This window comes from Arachis stenosperma, chromosome 9 (assembly GCF_014773155.1).
Source record: "Arachis stenosperma cultivar V10309 chromosome 9, arast.V10309.gnm1.PFL2, whole genome shotgun sequence".
NCBI classification, from domain to species: domain Eukaryota; kingdom Viridiplantae; phylum Streptophyta; class Magnoliopsida; order Fabales; family Fabaceae; genus Arachis; species Arachis stenosperma.
Window position 1 is genome coordinate 25,032,521 of NC_080385.1, and position 18,593 is coordinate 25,051,113.

The 18,593-nt window shown below is 31.2% G+C and overlaps 1 protein-coding gene across 1 annotated transcript; it reads left to right on the forward strand.

Moving 5' to 3' along the window:
• Positions 1-16,811: 16,811 nt before the first annotated feature.
• Positions 16,812-18,317, forward strand: LOC130949265 (extensin-like). The gene is made up of 3 exons (XM_057878034.1): positions 16,812-17,113; positions 17,242-17,342; positions 18,253-18,317. The coding sequence occupies exons 1-3, from the start codon at positions 16,812-16,814 to the stop codon at positions 18,315-18,317; spliced, it is 468 nt and encodes a 155-aa protein (XP_057734017.1).
• The last annotated feature ends 276 nt before the right edge of the window (positions 18,318-18,593 follow it).

Below are 18,593 nucleotides of genomic sequence, written 5' to 3' on the forward strand. Positions count from 1 at the left end.
TTTATTACATTGTATCATTGTTGTTGCTTCTGCTTTTGCTTCTATTACTAAGGTCATTTGGGTAGGTTCATAAGTTACTTTTTTTTTTTACTTTTAACTTATGAAATGGTATAGTATTAGTGTCTATTACAATTTTCAAAATCAAATTGCAGCTTTCTAAAAAGTTATTTTAGTGTTTATAGAGAAGTTAAAAAAATGACTTCTCTCACAATAAAAAGTTTTTTTTATCACTCTTCTCTTAAAATAAATACTTTTAAAACTAAAAAATAAAACACAAAATAACTTATTTATAAATTCTTATGTTTTAAGTTTTTTTTTTAAAAGAACTTAATTAAATTATTTACCTAAACTGACCGGGTCTTCTTGGGCATTGTCTCTAAAGATTGTAATAAATACTTGTGAGGCGGGTATCTTTCCTCCATCCTCCATCCTCCATCTCCATTTATAAAATTGTCTTTCATTTTCGTCTCATCTCTACCACCAATTTCTTTTCAGTACGACTAGGTATCCTTTAAAAGTGATTTTTTAATCAGCCTTTTATTACAATAATTTAAAAAAATTAAAACAAATACAACTAAATAGATTTGGTGTCTTTTTAAAATTAAATACACATCTAAATACAAACTAAATAAAATTAAAATTTAAAATTTAAAATTTCTGTTTCAGTTTTAGTATTTTTAATTATTAACAGATTATCATTTAAATACATATTCAAAAATTAAATTCAGTAAAATTAAAGATTTTAATTTCAAAATTTAAAAAATAAATCTTAAGGATTTTAATTATTAACCCACACATCTAAAGTCCCTAAAAGAGAATACAGTTTAAACTAATATGTTAGATATACTTTATTTTATTGAATAAGATCTAAAAAAATTAGTTTAATTATTCATTTTAATAATTTTGAAAATGTTAATAAAAAAATAAGAAATATTAGATGTTTTTTATCGAATAAAATATAAAAAATTAGTTTTATTTTTAATGTTTAAATTTAGATTTTAGATTTATAATTTTGGATGTGTTTTAAACAAATTTTGTATATAAGTCAATAATTTTAGATGTGTAGTAAATGAAAAAATAACTAATTTTTACAAACATACATTTTAATAATTTTAAAAGTATTAATGTTCAAATAAGTAACGATAAAATTCAACAAATAATAAAAAAATGAGAAATATTAGATGAGTTTTTATCGAATAAGATATAAAAAAATTAATTTTATATTTAACATTTAAATTTAAATTTCTGATTTATGATTTTGGATGTGTTTTAGAAATATTTTATGTATCACTTAATAATTTTAGATGTGTTATAATTGAAAACAAAAATAAATTTTTACAAAGATACATTTTAATACTTTTAAAAGCATTAATAATTAAAATTCAAATAAGTAATGAAAAAATCTAACTATTAAAAAAAAGAAAAATATTAGATGAATTTTTATTGAATAAGATATAAAAAATTAATTTTATTTTTAATGTTTAAATTTAAATTTTAGATTTATGATTTTGGATGTGTATCAAAAATATTTTCTGTATAACTTAATAACTCTAGATTTGTTAGAATTGAAAAAAAATTAATTTTTACGAATAAGTAATGAAAAAATCCAACTAATAATAAAAAATTATTGAAAACTATAAACCGTTATCAAATTTTTATTTGTTATTTTTTTCTTCCGAATACCTGCAATTGCTCTTTTATTTATCTTTAGTTCGGTCTAATTATTTTATGTTGGTGGTCATCTCTAATATATCATTCTAGAGATAAAGATTAAAAAAAATAAAAGAACCAAGTGAGTCGTTTTAGGTTGTGAATAAATAATTGGAGCTTGAAATTGTGAATACTGGAACTTGGAGGAAGTTGATTAGTTGAATTTTGAGGGGCTGCCTTGATTTTGAATAGATAGCTTTGGTCGTTACGTGGAAATCGGCTAAGGTATGGTTTAAGTTTCTTGCATTTAATATATAATGTTCTGTGAAAACTTAGGCTAGATGACCATAGGATAAGTTGGAATGCAAGTGTATATTTAATATTTAGTAATGGGTTGATGAATATGCTTAGTTTGGTTTGGTGCTTTATTTGTAAGATGATATTGGTTGCTAGTTGGATCTTTGAAAAGATATGTGATTGAATTGTTGATTATATGGCTATATTTTGGTTTGGTTGAATGATGATTGATGAAAAGATATGGAGTTTGTTGAGGATTATTGTTGGCAATTTGGATTGGTGGTAATAGGTTTGAAAATAATTGGAATGAAAATTTTGAATGAAAAATGAGGGATTTTGTATTAAAAAGCCTAGGATTTGTGAACTATGATTCTTAGTTGAATTTTAGTTGTTGGATTTGAATATTGTATGAGTATAATTGTTGATCTAAGGTAGATTTATTGTGGTGATTGTTATGATGATGAGGAAGGGTATGTTGAATTGAAAAGAATGCAGGTTTGGACCCGAAAAGGGTGGCAAAGTCCAAGTTTTAGAGGAGATGCTTCTGAAATTTTATAAAAATTAGAGATTTTGTTTATATGATTATTTAAAAAGATTTAGATTCAAAAGTTATATGGTTTGATTTTGAGTTATTAAGAAAATGAGTATGTTTTAAGTTTGATTCATTTAGAAAAGAATGAATTATGTTTTGAATTGGAACTATTGATGGACGGAATGGGAGGTGTGATAATGAAGGATAAGGATTGAATATGATTGATGTATGATGATGAATGAGATGCGATTGAGAATGATGTGGATGTTGATGAATTATAATTGAATTATTTATATGGCTTATGAATTTGAATGATCTGAGATACGAGATTCCCTGAAAAAAAGTACCGTGACTTGCCACCACGTGTATCAGGTTGAAAATTCGATACTCTGTTGACCCTATGACGTAAGTGTGACCAGGCACTATATAAATTCCTGGGAATGTTACCCCCATTGAGCAATATTGATTATTTGAGAAAAAGTTATGCATAGACTCTTGGGGACGCACGTCGGGGGACAGTCTAAGTATATTTCAGACTTGTCGGGTTGGCTGGATAACTGACAGATGAGCCTCATCAGCCATAGGACAGGCATGCATCATATGCATATTACTTGAACTACTTGCTTGTGCTTTAATTGGGTGTGCCTATTTGTACTTGCCATGTTAAATGTGTATCTGTTACCTGTAGTAACTGTAACCTTCTTGTGTTTGCCTTTACCTGTTTATTTGTCTGTGAAAATGCATGATGGAGTTTGAGGTATGGAGGAATGACAGTATGGGACTTAGATTTAAGGTTAAGTTAAGTTAGGTGTAAATATTCTTAGAAAATCACCTTTTTATGGCTCCTGTTTAATACTTTAAGCTCTATAATCTGAGTGTCGGCATTCTAGGATTGCCTCTGGCATTCCCAGGACCTTATATATTATGTGTGTGGCACCTTTACCATACTGAGAACCTCCAGTTCTCATCCCATACTATGTTGTTATTTTTCAGATGCAGGTCGAGAGGCATCTCGTTAGGCGTCTGGACTCTTGAAGCGGAGTGGTTACTGGGTAGTTTTGCTGTACAGTAATGTTTATATATGTACTTAGCTTTCTCTCCGCATAACTTGTTCTTTTTGATCCTCTTAGAGGTTTATGGAGAGGTAGGATTGTGTATATGTACTTTTGGGTTTTGGATATGTACGTATATATATGTAAATAATCTCCGGCCAGTCTTGACTTCGTAGGCTGAGTTAGGAGCTTGTTATTTTGTATTTTTGGCACTCTATTCCTACTTTTGTTATCTTATGTTTAATAGTTATAGTTTTCTTAGCATGCAAGTTAACTCGTTTCCTGAGCATTGCGGTTTTATTTCGCGATTTTTATTTCCTCTATTCTTCAAGTCTCCTAGCATATTGTAATTCTTCTACTATTACATATATATACATTTTATTTTAGTGGTCGTAATACCATACTACTTCTGCTTTACGACTTAAGTGTAAAGTTCTGTATGGTAAGGTGTTATAGAAAATGTGCAAATAAATAAAAATTGATAAAATAACTACTTTATGAAGTAGGTAAAAAGTTAAAAAAATTTTAATATTAAAAATTTAAATTAATTTTAATTATCAACATGTTTAGTTACAAACTAAAAATGTGTTTTAACTAAAATTTAATTAAATAGTAAATACTGCATATTACGACTTACGAGTATCATAAGTATTACTTCTAAAGTTTTTTTAAACAAAATTAACACGAAATTTACGGTAAAATTTTTCAAAAATTCAACAAAATTTAATACAAGATAACACAATACGAAATTTTAAACATAATTTAATATAATCTAATACAAACATTAAATATTTAATATAACAATTTATAACTTTTATATATAATAAGGATATTTAAGTAAATTATTCATTTATGGATACGTCTACTCTCATTTTAATTTCTATTTATTCGTAGAAATGGATCTATATTCTCATTGAGATTTCGCAAATCTCATTTAACCTCTCGTTGCGGATAATTTTCACAGTTCCTACTTGTCTCAAGCTGGTATTTTATCAGTATCTTTTCTATTTGTTTTTTAAGTAGGTTTGGATTCCTCTCGACTGTTTTTGCTTCTAATTTGTTGTTGAATGACTTTCCCTACAAACTTGGCCAGCAAAAGAATTCAAGTGAAATGTATGTGTCATTGTATGCATCAATTAGCAACCATTTGTGGAAGTAATCTTCTGGCCTTTTGTTGATTTCTGCTGCAATGGACTAGACTGAACAATATGATAGCGTTGGACTTTCGTACACTCTAAAAGAAGAGTGCGTGTTAGCTTCGGGCATAACAATGTAAATCACACTCCTCAAATTAATCCATTTTAAAATTAATTTTTGCAATGTAAAATAAAATATTTATATTTTATGAAAAATAATAGAATCACGCCTTGAGTGATTTGAAATGATAAAAAGTAGGGCAACTAAAAAATCAAAATAAAATGATAAAATGAGAGATAAAGAGATGGAGGAAAGATAGGAGCGTTGGCGTGGGCCCCCCAATTTTCACATAGAAGTATAGAACATCCGTCACAACATAAAATGTCAATGATATAAAAATATAAAATAACTAAATAAGGATAGGACCACGGCAATAAGGTCAAGATTTTTCTTTCTTCTTTTCTTCTCATTTAAATGTTGGCAAAGTTGGAGGGAAAAAGAAACTCAAGCATTTACAAGACATGCAAACCTTCCAAATGACAATTGTCTAAGGTATCCAACAAGATTTTTCTGGGTGAATGATGAAAATGCCAATTCCTTAAAACTTGAACTGGAAGCTGCAATAGCTGTTTCATTTCAACACGCTTTGTTTCTATTTTGTCTATTTTGTATAAATGATGTTTGTGTTATTTTATATATTACATCTTTTATTATAGCATTAAAGATAAATTTTTATTATTTTTATTTTTATTAATTATTTTTAATTATTAAAAATAAAAAGGTGTTTGCTGCTATGGTACGATGATAAATTCATACATACCGATATAATAAAAATGTGGACAAATTAGAATAAGACATGTGGATTATGTTTTCCATGTCAATAATTAGATTTTTTTTAAATACAAATTATATCAATATTTTTACTAAATCACCCTTATATTTGAATAAAAATAAAAAATAAATTTTATTTAATTTTAATGAAAAGACTTAAATATCATTTTTTTTCTCTTGGACAAAAATTACCCTAATCTTTTTAATTTAATCAAAATTTTCAATTAACTTTAATTTATAATTTTATATCTGAATCAATTTAAAAATAAAAACAAAATACATTTCATTATTTATATAAACTACAAAATTATTTTGCTTCTGATGAACCCTAATCTAATTTTTCCTTCCCTATTCATACTTAGAAAAAAACAAAAAATTCTAAAGAGTAACCTCACCTTAATTCCTTACCAGACAGCCGCATTCTATCATCATCCTCTCTCTTTCTCGTAGCCCGCCTCCTCCCCGTCGGTCTTCACGCATAGCAGCATGCACCAGCAGCCGCTAGCCGTTCTCCGTCTTTCTCCTCTTCTTCTGGACAAAGAAGAAGAAGAACCCAGTTCCTCCAGCAAAGATTTTTTCTGACGGCACCGTCGGCTCCGTCGCCGCTGCAGCTCACGACACCGCTCTCGTCGTGTACTTGCATTTCTTTGCCAACATCATCCAGGTTCCTCAGCAAAGACTTTTTTCCTGTTAATTTATCAAATAATTTCTCACATTCTTCGTGCAACCTCTGCAAATATTGAATTGTAAGATAATTTCTCATTCTCATGTTAACAACAATATCTTGCAATATCTACCAGCAATAATGTCGTTGTTAACATGAGAATGAGAAATTATCTTGCAATTCAATATTTGCAGAGGTTGCATGAATAATATGAGAAATTATTTGATAAATTAACAGGAAAAAAGTCTTTGCTGAGGAACTTGGATGATATTGGCAAAGAAATGCAAGTACACGACGAGAGCGGTGCCGTGAGCTGCAGCGGCGACGGAGCCGATGGTGCCGTCAGAAAAAGTCTTTGCTGGAGGAACTGGGTTCTTCTTCTTTTTTGTCCAGAAGAAGAGGAGAAAGACGGAGCACGGCTAACGGCTGCTGGTGCGTGCTGCTATGCGTGAAGACCGACGGGGAGGAGGCGCGACTACGAGAAAGGGAGAGGATGATGATAGAATGCGGCTGTCTGGTAGGGAATTAAGGTGAGGTTACTCTTTAGAATTTTTTGTTTTTTTCTGGGTATGAATAGGGAAGGAGAAATTAGATTAGGATTCATCATAAGCAAAATAATTTTGTAGTGTATATGAATAATGAAATGTATTTTTGTTTTAATTTTTAAATTGATTCAGATATAAAATTATAAACTAAAGTTAATTGAATTTTGATTAAATTAAAAGGATTAGGGTGATTTTTCTCCAAGAGAAAAGAAAAGAATATTTAAGTCTTTTCATTAAAATTAAATAAAATTTATTTTTTATTTTTATTAAAGTATAAGGGTGATTTAGTAAAAATATTGATATAATTTATATTTAAAAAAAGAAAAATTAATTATTGATATGGAAAACATAATCCACATGTCTTATTCTAATTTGTCCACATTTTTATTATATCGGTACGTATAAATTTATCATGGTATAGTAGCAAACACCAAATAAAAATATACAAAATTACACAAAAAGAATGCATACAACAAATTTTTTCCTTTTGCTACTTTGCGAACTAATAATAGTGATAATAGAGTTTCGTTTTTGTAAGTGTGATTGATTTTGTTTCCTGTAAAATAATGAGTTATTTCTTAAAATGCTTAAATTTATTGCGGCTTTATTTTGTTAAAAATTTCAGTTTTCTAATATGTATAAGGTTCTAAATGGCAAGAATGTATAAAAGAGTAAACTTTCTAAAAACTATATATTGACGAAAAACATTTCTTTTTTTGAATAAAAAATCCTATCTATGTTTATATATAAAAGAATTAGTATATTTAAATTTGAGTACAGATTATTGACTATGAAATTAAGAATTTGCTCTCTTTCTCAATTTTACATACTTTAGTATTTTACTTAACGGATGTTTTTATTTAATTTTTCACGATTTTAATTCGATAGATCAAGGACTAATTTATTGTAGATTAAAATTTTATTTAAGAATTTATTATTAACTAATAGATTACAATATACATAAGATAAAATTTAAATTCTTAATATTTATTTAAATAAACTAATAAATTAACTATTAGACCAATTTAATTTTATAAATGTGCCTATTATTCACTAATACATATAAAAAGAATCCGGACACCTGAGATTAATCACTCACCACGGAATATAATAATATTATTAAAGTATTTATTATTTTATTAATATCATATTAATTATTTTTAAACTCTTACATACATAAAAAAATTAATAAAGATATCAAACACTATTAATTACAAACAACACATAAACTTTTGTTATGAAAGTGTTATATAATTGGTTGGAGACAGGCAGATAGAGCTAGATTAATTATTTTAGGAATCATATTTAATAATTATTAAAAATATTTTATATTACTATTTTTAATAATAAAATTAAAAAAAATTAAATATAGAATCCCAATCAAATATTTATACAAAAATTACACACACATATATATATATATATATATATATATATATATATATATATATATATATATAATATTCAATTAAATAAAAGATATACTACTAACTTTATTTTTATCAACATGCATATGTAATATCTATTTATTATACAATTTTTTTCAACAAAATAATAAAATAATTTTATAAATAAATAAGAATACATATTATAAATAAAATAAAATAATAATATATAAAAATTACCACTTGTAATTTTATATCATGAAAAGATTATTTGACGTTTTTTTCTATTTTTAAAATTATCTATTATTAAATTTTTGTCAAAAATAACTACTAATTATTTTTACGAAGATAACTAAATTATCTGCAAAAAAATTATCAGCCATCTTATTTTAAAATCTTATTTTAACAAATTTCGTTACACAAAAAGTTTTTTTTATTATTGCTGTAGATATTGGTAGAATCAAAACAAGACATATTAATCTATCAACCATGTAATAAGTTTTTTATTTGTCTATTTCTTGCAACTTATGGCACAATTTAAAAGGTGTACCAACACCTTTTAAATGTTTTGGTATATCATGCTGATAATGTTGTAACTGAAATTTTAAAATATTTAGTTTATTAAAAAGAAAGTTAAGAGAATAAAACTTTTATGCTAATTTGCTAATTTCTTCAATGTTAAATGATTTAAAATTGTCCTTAGAATCCAAAACACAACTCAAAGTCAAAAACTTTATTATTTGCTCATTCAATCTATTGTATATTCAATTTTTGTATCTAAGAGTCAATTGTTATTAAGAATACATGCATCTATTCAATAATAATGTTCAACCATTATACTTGGTTGACGAGATCGACCTCTTCCAAAAACATACTATGTACTCATATTAGGGACTTTAATTTCATTTTTTTTCACAAAAATCTTTAACATTTGCAAAAAAAATTGTACCATTTACTGTCTCTTAATATTGAAAAAGTAATTTTGATGTAGAAACAATAATATGCATTGCATTAAGTTACCACTATTACTTGAACTTTAGCTTTAATCATATCTTTTGTAAGTGCAATTAACCTTGAAATGTCAACTATATATCTAATGCAATATATATATATATATATATATATATATATATATATATATATATATATATATCCTAGTCGAATTCGATTATTTTCAATCTCTTCTGATATTTTCTTATGAAAAAATTTGTCAATATGTTGTGATTGTTTCATCAAATCATCATATAATTTTAGTGCCTTATGATGGAATAAGTTGGGACCTTTGCCAATCGAATTCTGTTGAGTTAAGAAATTAACAAAATTAATTAATGATGACAAATATTATTTTTGGGCAATTATCTAACTAATGTTAATTATTTGTGATTAAGTGTTGTATGCCAAAATTGATATGCAAAGGTAGCCCAATTGGATGAAATTAAAATAAGGCTGGTGGGCTACAGAAATAGAAGCCCAAAAGAAAATCAAAGCAAGGAGTCAGACGGGCCATGCAAATCAAGATTCGATCCAAGCTCGTATTCATCACTCCAAGCTGATCCATCCAATTTGCTCTCACACCAAAAGCAACGTTCACTTTCTCTCTTGGTCAAAAATCACAGAAGTGAGAGAGAGCTTTTTCCCTAAGCTATTCACAAAAGAAGCAAGAAAGAGAAGGTTAAGCAAAAGGTTGAAGTCTAATCACCCACATCAATCTGTATTAAGAAGAGGTCAGAAGCTAAAGGTAATTTTATTTCCTTCTACATGCATCTCATTTTTTTTCTCTTCATCTTCAACTCTCTGCCACTCGATATTGGGATACATAGGAAGATGATGTCTGCTCTTCACTGCTGTGCATCTATGGTAAAAAATGTATCTTGAGGACCAAGTAGCATTTCAATGGCTCAGATCTAGTTTACCATTGGAAGACTTTTTTGTGTTTGCTGTCCTGAGGCCCTCGGTCAACAAAGGAGGTCAGAACCAAAGTCCCTAATTTGAGTAAAAATGGAAGAAAGTGAACGGCTGAGTTGGTGAAGCACAAAGCTCAAGGTTTGACCTAGGAAAGAGCAACATGCAAGGAGATACAAAAGAAGTTGGCTCACCATTCAGAAGCCAAGGAGAGAAAACCAGTGTTCTCATCTATTTGGACAGTACTATCTTTCAAAGAAGCATTTCGCCAAAAATGAAAAACTGAATCAAAGACATGCGAATCTGGTTTATCACATAGTAAAGACGCTGTTGAAGAGTCAATCTCCTTCATGTTTTATAGATTGTAATCTACTTTTCAATGTTTATCTTTCTGTAATTTCTTGAGTAAAATGGAATAATGAGAGATCTCAAGTAAAAGCCAATGGTGAAAAAAAAAAAGTTGAGTGATACACTTGAGAGAAAACCCTAGAGTTATTTCAGATTTTTTTAGGTAAGTCTGTGTCTTGTATCTTGTACCTGTTAGGTATCCCTTTCTTAGTTGGGTTAGCACTAAGAGTGAAAGAGTTAGGTATTTGCATAGCTAAAGTCAAGTTACGTTAGAACTTGAGTGTGAAAGGATTGTGTCAATCCTATGGAATTGGTGTATATAATACTTTAATTATAGTAGAAATTCTATCACTGTTATGGTGGAGACTGGATGTAGGTTGCATTGCACAAGGCAACTGAACCAGGATACATGATGGTGTCAGCTTCTCTCTTCTCTACTCTGTTTTGTTTTCTGATATTCATGAGACAAAAATAAATTGTCTCATCAATTTTCCGCTGCTGAATTCAAACAGAATCAGAATTGAAAGTTTGCGTTAAAGGGTTATTACAATAACTTAAAAGAAAGGCATAGATTCAACCCCCCTTCTCTAAGCCTACTACAACCTTCAATCGGTATCAAGAGCCTTGGTCTCAAGAATCAAGCTTCACCTCTTGGAGCAAAGGTCTAATGGCGAACAAATTGGGCACAACCATAGTTGCCTATACTCTAACTGAAGGCCAGTCAAACAACAAGCCACCCTTCTTTAATGAGAAGAACTATGCCTATTGGAAAGAGAGGATGAGGATCTTCATCCAATCATTGACTATAACATCTGGAAGATTATTGTGAGCGGTCCCAAGATTCCATAAAAAATAAGTGCTGATGGAATGGTGACTCCAAAAGAAGAAGCTGAATGGAATGAGGACGACAAGAAGAAGATGGAGCTGAATGCTAAAGCTATCAACCTTCTTCACTATGTTATCAACTTTGAAGAGTACTGAAAGGTGTTTAGATGCAAGACAGCCAAAGAAGTCTAGGAAAAACTCTAGGTTACACACGAAGGCACTAAACAGGTCAAAGAAACGAGGATTGATATGCTGCGAAAAGAGTACGAGATGTTTAATATGAAGGATGGAGAAAGCATTGATGAAGTGTTTGAGAGATTCTCAATCATAATCAACAACTTTGAAGCTGTGGGTACAAACTACTCAGAACAAACCCTAGTGAGAAAACTCCTTAGAAGCCTCACAAAAGAATGGAAAATCACTGCCACTATCCTAGCCAAGAGCAATAACCTAAGCCCTATAACCTATGATGAGCTGAGAGGAAAACTCTTTGCCTATGAAACCACACACACAAACCCAGACTCAAAGAAAAAAGGGAATAGTCCTCAAGTCAAAAATAGAATCAAAAGAGAGTGAGTCTAGTGATGGAATTTTAGATGATGAGCTTATATTTTTTGTTAGGAGATTTAGAAGGATGATGAAGAACAAGGGCAAGTACAAGGGTTCAAGCTCAAAGGAACACAAAATGAACTTGAGCAACGTGATGTGTCATCATTGCAAGGAGGCTGGACACTTCAAGCTAAACTGTCCAAAACTTAAGAAGGAGGACAAAGGAAAGAAAGAAAAGAAGAGAGTGCTCATGGCAGTTTGGGAGGATCTTGAGAACGACTCCAATGAGGAAGAAGATTCTGAAGGTGAAGATAAAGACTGCTTTTATGGCTGGAAATAATAATCTTGATGAGGTAAATTACTATGACTTGTCTATAGATGATTTACATGCTATTATTGATGATCTTACCCTAAACACTTCAAAACTGCTAGATAAGTATAATAAATGCATATCTGAAATAGATGTGTTAAAAGCTAAAAATGATTTTTAAAAAGAAAAAGTGAAGGAAACTGAATGTGCTTTGGACATTATTGAAGAAAATAGATTTCTAAAATCTGAACTTGAAAAATTAAAAAAAAAAGCACATTGTGGATCCTTCTCAAGAGTTAATTACTGAAAATGAAAGACTAAATTATATGATTAAAAGGTTGAATGGTGACTTAGCAAAATTTGCTCAAAGTTCTAGTAACTTGGACAAATTACTTTCAAGGCAAAGACCATTGTTTGAAAAATCTGGTTTAGGTTACATAACCAAGGAAAGTGCAGTTTTTAATGATTCCTCTATGGAAATTTGTGGCTTCTTCATCAAATACTAAATTCACATCCAACAAATATGGTATTGGATATGTTCGCACACTTATATTAAGGAGAAATTTGATGAAGTTTATACAAGTGAAACTAAACCTTCACCAAGAACTGAACCTACTTCAAATAGGTCAAGTCTAGGGTACATTTCGAAAAATAAGGTTGCTTTCAAGAAACCACCATTTTACAACAAAACCTCATATTCGAAAAGTCTAAAAGTGTTCAAAAATTCTGGTGAAAATATTTTTGCAAAGAGAAACAATTATAACAAAAAATAGTTTGTCAAAAGAAATGCACCTCCTCCAAAAACTAGAAAATTTCAGCCCTTTAATCATTTCCAGCATGGTAGCCCATCTCAATTTCAGAAACATGCATAAGGAAATCATTGTATAAATTGAAAAAAATTTGGTCATTCATATTTACAACGCTTCATTGAAAAAAAGAATTGTAGGAAACCAAATTTACAATGTTGTGTATGATTTCAATGGACTTGGGCAACCAAGATGGATTAACTTCAAAGGATCCAAATTAATTTGAATACCTAAGGTTACTTGAAGTTTTTCATGTAGATTTGCCTAGCATCCAAGAATAAAAAGGATATGTGGTACTTGGATAGTGGATGCTCAAGGCACATGACTGGAAGGTCAACTTACTTCATCAAACTAAACAAGTATGATGGAGGTTATGTGACCTTTGGAGATGATGGTAAAGGTAAAATAATTGCTATTGGAAAGGTAGGTAACGAACACTCTACCTTCATTGATGATGTATTTTTGGTATGTGGATTAAAGCACAATCTTTTGAGTATAAGTCAGCTATGTGATTTAGGATATTTAGTGACTTTCAAAAGACTTGAGTGCTGTGTTGTAAATGAAAAGACTAATGAAATACTTTTTGTTGTCAAAAGTTGTAATAATGTGTATGGACTTACCCTTGATGGACTAAAGGATCAAAATATAGCTTGCTTTCATTCTAAAGAATCTGAAAAGTGGCTATGGCACAAGAGATTGGGCATGCAAGTATGTTTCAAATAAACAAATTTGTAAAGAAAGGGTTAGTAAGAGGTCTTCCTTTGATAAGGTTTGACAAAGACATCACTTGTAATGCTTGCCAAATAGGAAAACAAACAAAAAGTTCATTTAAGCCAAAGGAAGACATCTCTACTAAAAGGTCACTTGAGTTGCTACACATTAATTTATTTAGTCCAACAAGAACTCAAAGCTTAGGTGGTAAACATTATGGTTTAGTGATTGTGGATGACTATTCTAGGTTTGGTTGGGTTTTATTTCTTACACACAAAAATGAAGCTTTTTCGGCCTTTGAAATCTTTTGCAAGAAAATTCAAAATGAAAAGGATTTAAAGATCTCTTCTATAAGAAGTGATCATGGAACCGAATTTGAAAACAATTTATTTGAATCCTTTTGTGAGAAATTTGGAATATCTCACATCTTCTCTTGTCCAAGGACACCACAACAAAATGGTGTTGTTGAAAGAAGAAATAGAAGTATTCAAGAAATGACAAGAGCTATGCTTTGTGAGAGCAATGTTCCAAGATTTCTTTGGGCTGAAGTGGTTAACACAGCTTGCCACATTTTGAATAGAACTATCATAAGAAAATTTTTTAAAGAAAACCCTTTATGAACTTTGGAAAGGTTACCCACCAAACTTGGATTACTTGCACAGCTTTGGATGCAAATGTTTTATTCTTAATAACAAAGATAATTTAGGAAAATTTGATCCAAAGGCGTATGAGTGCTTATTTGTAGGATATTCCACAACTAGTAAAGCATATATAGTTTATCATCAAGATGCTAGAATAATCGAGGAGTCCATACATGTTACATTTTGTGATACTAACTTGGTGCAAAGTGTTTTGGAAGATTGTGATGCAGGGAATCAAGCTCAAAAGGACGATGAGACTGCACAAAATCATGAAAATAAAAATTTTAGACAAGCTGAACCATAAACTGTAATTGCTGAAAATTCTAGAGACAATTCCATTTTGTCTCATGAATCTGAAGGAAATCCTAAAATCAGTAACTCCCTGAATCCCTTGCTGATTCAATCTGCCTCCAAGTCAACCAGATCTCGTGAATGGAGATTCTTGAAGAATTATCCTGAGAAAATTTTTATTGGGGACGTGTTTCATGGGGTTAGGACTCGGTCTTCAACTAGAAAGGCCAATGAAGGAACAAACATTGCTCTTCTCTCTCAAATCGAGCCTCAAAATGTCAAAAAAGTACTTAATGACTCTTCTTGGGTAAAGGCAATGGAAGATGAGCTTCTTGAATTTGAGAAGAAGCAAGTGTGGACATTGGTTCCAAGGCCGAATGGAAAGAAAGTGACCGGCACCAAGTGGATATTTTGGAACAAGTTAGGAGAGGATGGTAGCATTGCAAGAAACAAAGCAAGGCTAGTGGCACAATGATATGACCAAGAAGAAGGAATAGACTTTGATGAATCCTTTGCCCCTGTTGCCCGAATGGAAGCCATAAGACTTTTCTTAGCTTATGCAGCTTTTGTGGTTTTAAATTATATCAAATGGATGTGAAATGTGCATTTTTGAATGGTGTGATAGATAGAAAAGTGTATGTGGAGCAGCCACTGGGTTTTGAAAATAAAGAATTTTCTAACCATGTTTTCAAATGATCAAAAGCTCTCTATGGTTTGAGACAAGCTCCTAGAGCTTGGTATGAGAAACTTAGCACTTTTCTTTTGAAAAATAATTTTCAAAGAGGCACCACAGACACAACTCTATTTATCAAGAATTCTAATGATTCTTTTATTCTAGTCCAAATATATGTTGATGACATTATTTTTGGATCAACTAATGAATCCTTTTGTACTGAATTTGGAAAACTCATGAGAAGTGAATTTGACATGAGTATGATGGGTGAACTTAATTTTTTTCTTGAGCTGCAAATTAAACAAACTAAAAAAGGTATTTCATTCATCAAGAGAAGTATGCCAATGAACTAGTTAAGAAATTTGGTATGGATAATGCCAAACCTATGGTAACTCCCATGCACCCTAATTCAAAATTAGACAAGAGAGAAACTGAGAAAGATGTAGACGAGACTAGGTATAGAGGAATGATTGGCTCTCTTATGTACTTAACTTCCTCTAGACCCGATATTGTGCAAAGTGTTGGAATGTGTTCAAGATTCCAATCTAAACCAAAAGAGTCTCATCTTTTCGTAGTTAAGAGGATCATTAGATATGTTCATGGCACATCCAATTTTGGTCTTTGGTATCCTAAGATTGATAATTTTTCTACAATTGGTTATTGTGATGCAGATTTTGTCAGTGATAGAGTTAATAGAAGGAGCACATCAGGCTTGTGGTGCTTCCTTGGAAAGTCCTTGAATGTTTGGTCAAGTAAGAAGCAACCAACAGTGGCTTTATCCACTGCAGAGGCTGAGTACATAGCTGCTTCTTCTTGTTGTTCTAAGCTTATGTGGTTAAAAACACAGCTTGCTGATTACAAGTTAAATGCTGAAAATATTTCCTTGTTGTGTGATAATATGAGTGTCATTAATATTTCTAAAAATCCAGTTTTGTACTCTAGAACTAAACATATTGAAGTAAAATTTCACTCAATAAGAGAACATGTTCAAAAGGGGGATATTAGCATTCAATTTGTTAAATCAGAAGAGCAATTGGCAGATATTTTCACTAAACCACTAGCTGAGGATAGATTCTGTATGCCTAGGACTAGTCTAGGAATTTTAAGCCATGATTCTTTATTTGAAAGTTGCTGATATGTTTGTTGGAGTTTTTGTCTCATAAATAGGGATGAGACAATTCTGGGCAAATGAAGAACATTCTCTTCAATCAGCGTTCTCTAACTTGTTGCACGTGCAGATTCATCTGGGCCAACCTCAAAAATCAGATCATGGGTGGTCCAATATGTTTCCTTAATTCAAACCACCTCTGGGCCCAATATGAATGCTACATACTTTTGTTGTCCATTTTTGTTATGTGTTTCAGGTTGTCTTTTTGTCCGAAAAGGTTTCAATTCGGTTTAATTTCTTTTGTCCAAAAAGGTTTTCAAAATTTAAATTAATTTCCTATTTTAATTTTAAAATCAAATAAAATATTTCTCTTTTTGATGTCAAGTCCCTTCAAGTCTAATCCGTGGTGATGCAGTTGCATGGTTTGAGAAACTTTCTTTTGGGTACGGTTACCAACACTCCTTCTTTTCCCTCCATAACTCCTCCTCAAACCCTTCAGTTTCTCCCCACTAACTTTACTGCTTCTCTTCCCTCAAAAATCTGAAACCAACCAAATGAGGAAGAAAACCATAGCTAAAAGGCCTATGCGTGAAAAGGTTTACAAGCTTCCTACTAAACCCTCAACTCGCTCCCAAGAGCGAACCTTCACTCCTTCTCCTTTTCCTCCAACCTCACCTCATAGAACTGATCCCATGACTTACACTAAGAACCCTTCAAGGTTCCCTCCTTCAGCCAAGTTGATGCCACCTCTGAAGGAACCTCCATCCAAACCTAGGTCGTCGAAGCCGATTTCATCAAAAGGGAAACGACCAGCAGCACCTGAACCTACCTCTGAGCCCACTCAACCTAAGACAAGGTCTGTTCCCTGCGTTCACAAAGAGGTAAACCTCGTCTCCCTCTCAAATCTATTAGAGAACCAGACACTAATCCTTTTGCTCATAAATCTCACTTCATGACATCTCACTCCAACTATAATCCTTATAGATTTAGATCTGCCATGAACAATGACTTTTATGAAGGAGTTATTAAGTACCATACCCTGTGTCTGTCTTTTCTTGCTGATTTGCCAAACCTGAAAAAGGAAGGTTTTCAATATCTTAAAAATTTGGAATTTTTAGATTGGAATCACCTTTTTTATATCAAAAAACCAGTTTATCCTCTGTTGGTCAAAGAGTTTTATGCAAATATGACATATCATGAGGGCACAGTTCACTCTTATGTTAAGGGCCGAGACATAGTTTTAAATAAGAGATTCATTGAAGTGTACTGATGTTGGGCCGTGTGCTTATGCTTCTGTTAAGTGGGATGAAGGAGTTGGTATTTCTTACAATCATGCTTTGGCTCATATTTGTGAACATGTTTCCTTTATTGATGGCATTACACCCACTCAAAAAGTCCTAGGATATGAACGTGCTCAGTTGCACCAAATTGTCAACCATATCATTCTTCCTCAAAGTGGTTCATATTAAAGGGTTTCTTACACTGACAATCTTATTTTATATGCCCTACTCACCAAAACAGAAATTTTATTTGGTTATTTGATGGTTAGATACATGTTTGACTCTGTTAGAAGTGAGAAGGACAAAGCACTTCCTTATGACATGTTTCTAACTTGCATTTTTTAGCATTTTGGTGTTGATTTGTCCAATGAGGATTATGAAAATAGACATTCATATCTAAAGGGAGGTGGTGCAGTGAAACAGTAAAAATGACCTACTCGATCTGAGAGAGTGGTTCTAGATGATGAAGATGATGCGTTCATTCCTGAGGAATCTCCTCCTCCTTCCACCGAGGGCACCTCCATCTCTATTGGACAAAAATCTACTCTGTTGAATGTTGTCAAAGATGTAGTCCAGGAGTTTGTCTCCTAATCTAATCACATGATTGCCATGAGTAAGGAACAAAGAAAGCTAGCAAGCAAGCATGAGAATTTCTTCCAGAAATCGAGGGATAGAGTGGCTGTTTTTATGAAGTTCATTGATAATCTTCAATAAGATGAAGATCCTGCCACTGATGCTGATGAGGAAGCTGATTCGGAGGGGAATGGTTCAAATGCTTAGATTTGTCTCATGAAACTACTGGTGTCTGCTCTCTTTTTGTCTCATGAAAACTGTTTCTTTTGTTACTTTTGAACTAGTTTCTGTTGTCTTGGATGACTGTAATACTCTAATTACTATTGCACTTAATTTTAATTTATTTGATATTTTGGACTGTTCTCTAATACCTTTTTACAAGATTTAAGGTGCTATTTTTATTGATATTGCTTATGCTCCACCCTTGATGACAAAAAAGGGAGTAATAACTGCTGACTAAATGCTGAACTTTATTGCTGCTAC

What these genes read in the sequence shown, in the direction of transcription:
- LOC130949265 (XM_057878034.1), top strand. Translation starts at nt 16,812, where the DNA reads ATGAGGAAGAAAACCATAGCTAAAAGGCCTATGCGTGAAAAGGTTTAC. An exon ending in CCCACTCAACCTAAGACAAG is followed by an intron (nt 17,114 to 17,241) that starts GTCTGTTCCCTG and finishes TAATCCTTATAG; the next exon opens with ATTTAGATCTGCCATGAACA. An exon ending in GCCAAACCTGAAAAAGGAAG is followed by an intron (nt 17,343 to 18,252) that starts GTTTTCAATATC and finishes ATCTTCAATAAG; the next exon opens with ATGAAGATCCTGCCACTGAT.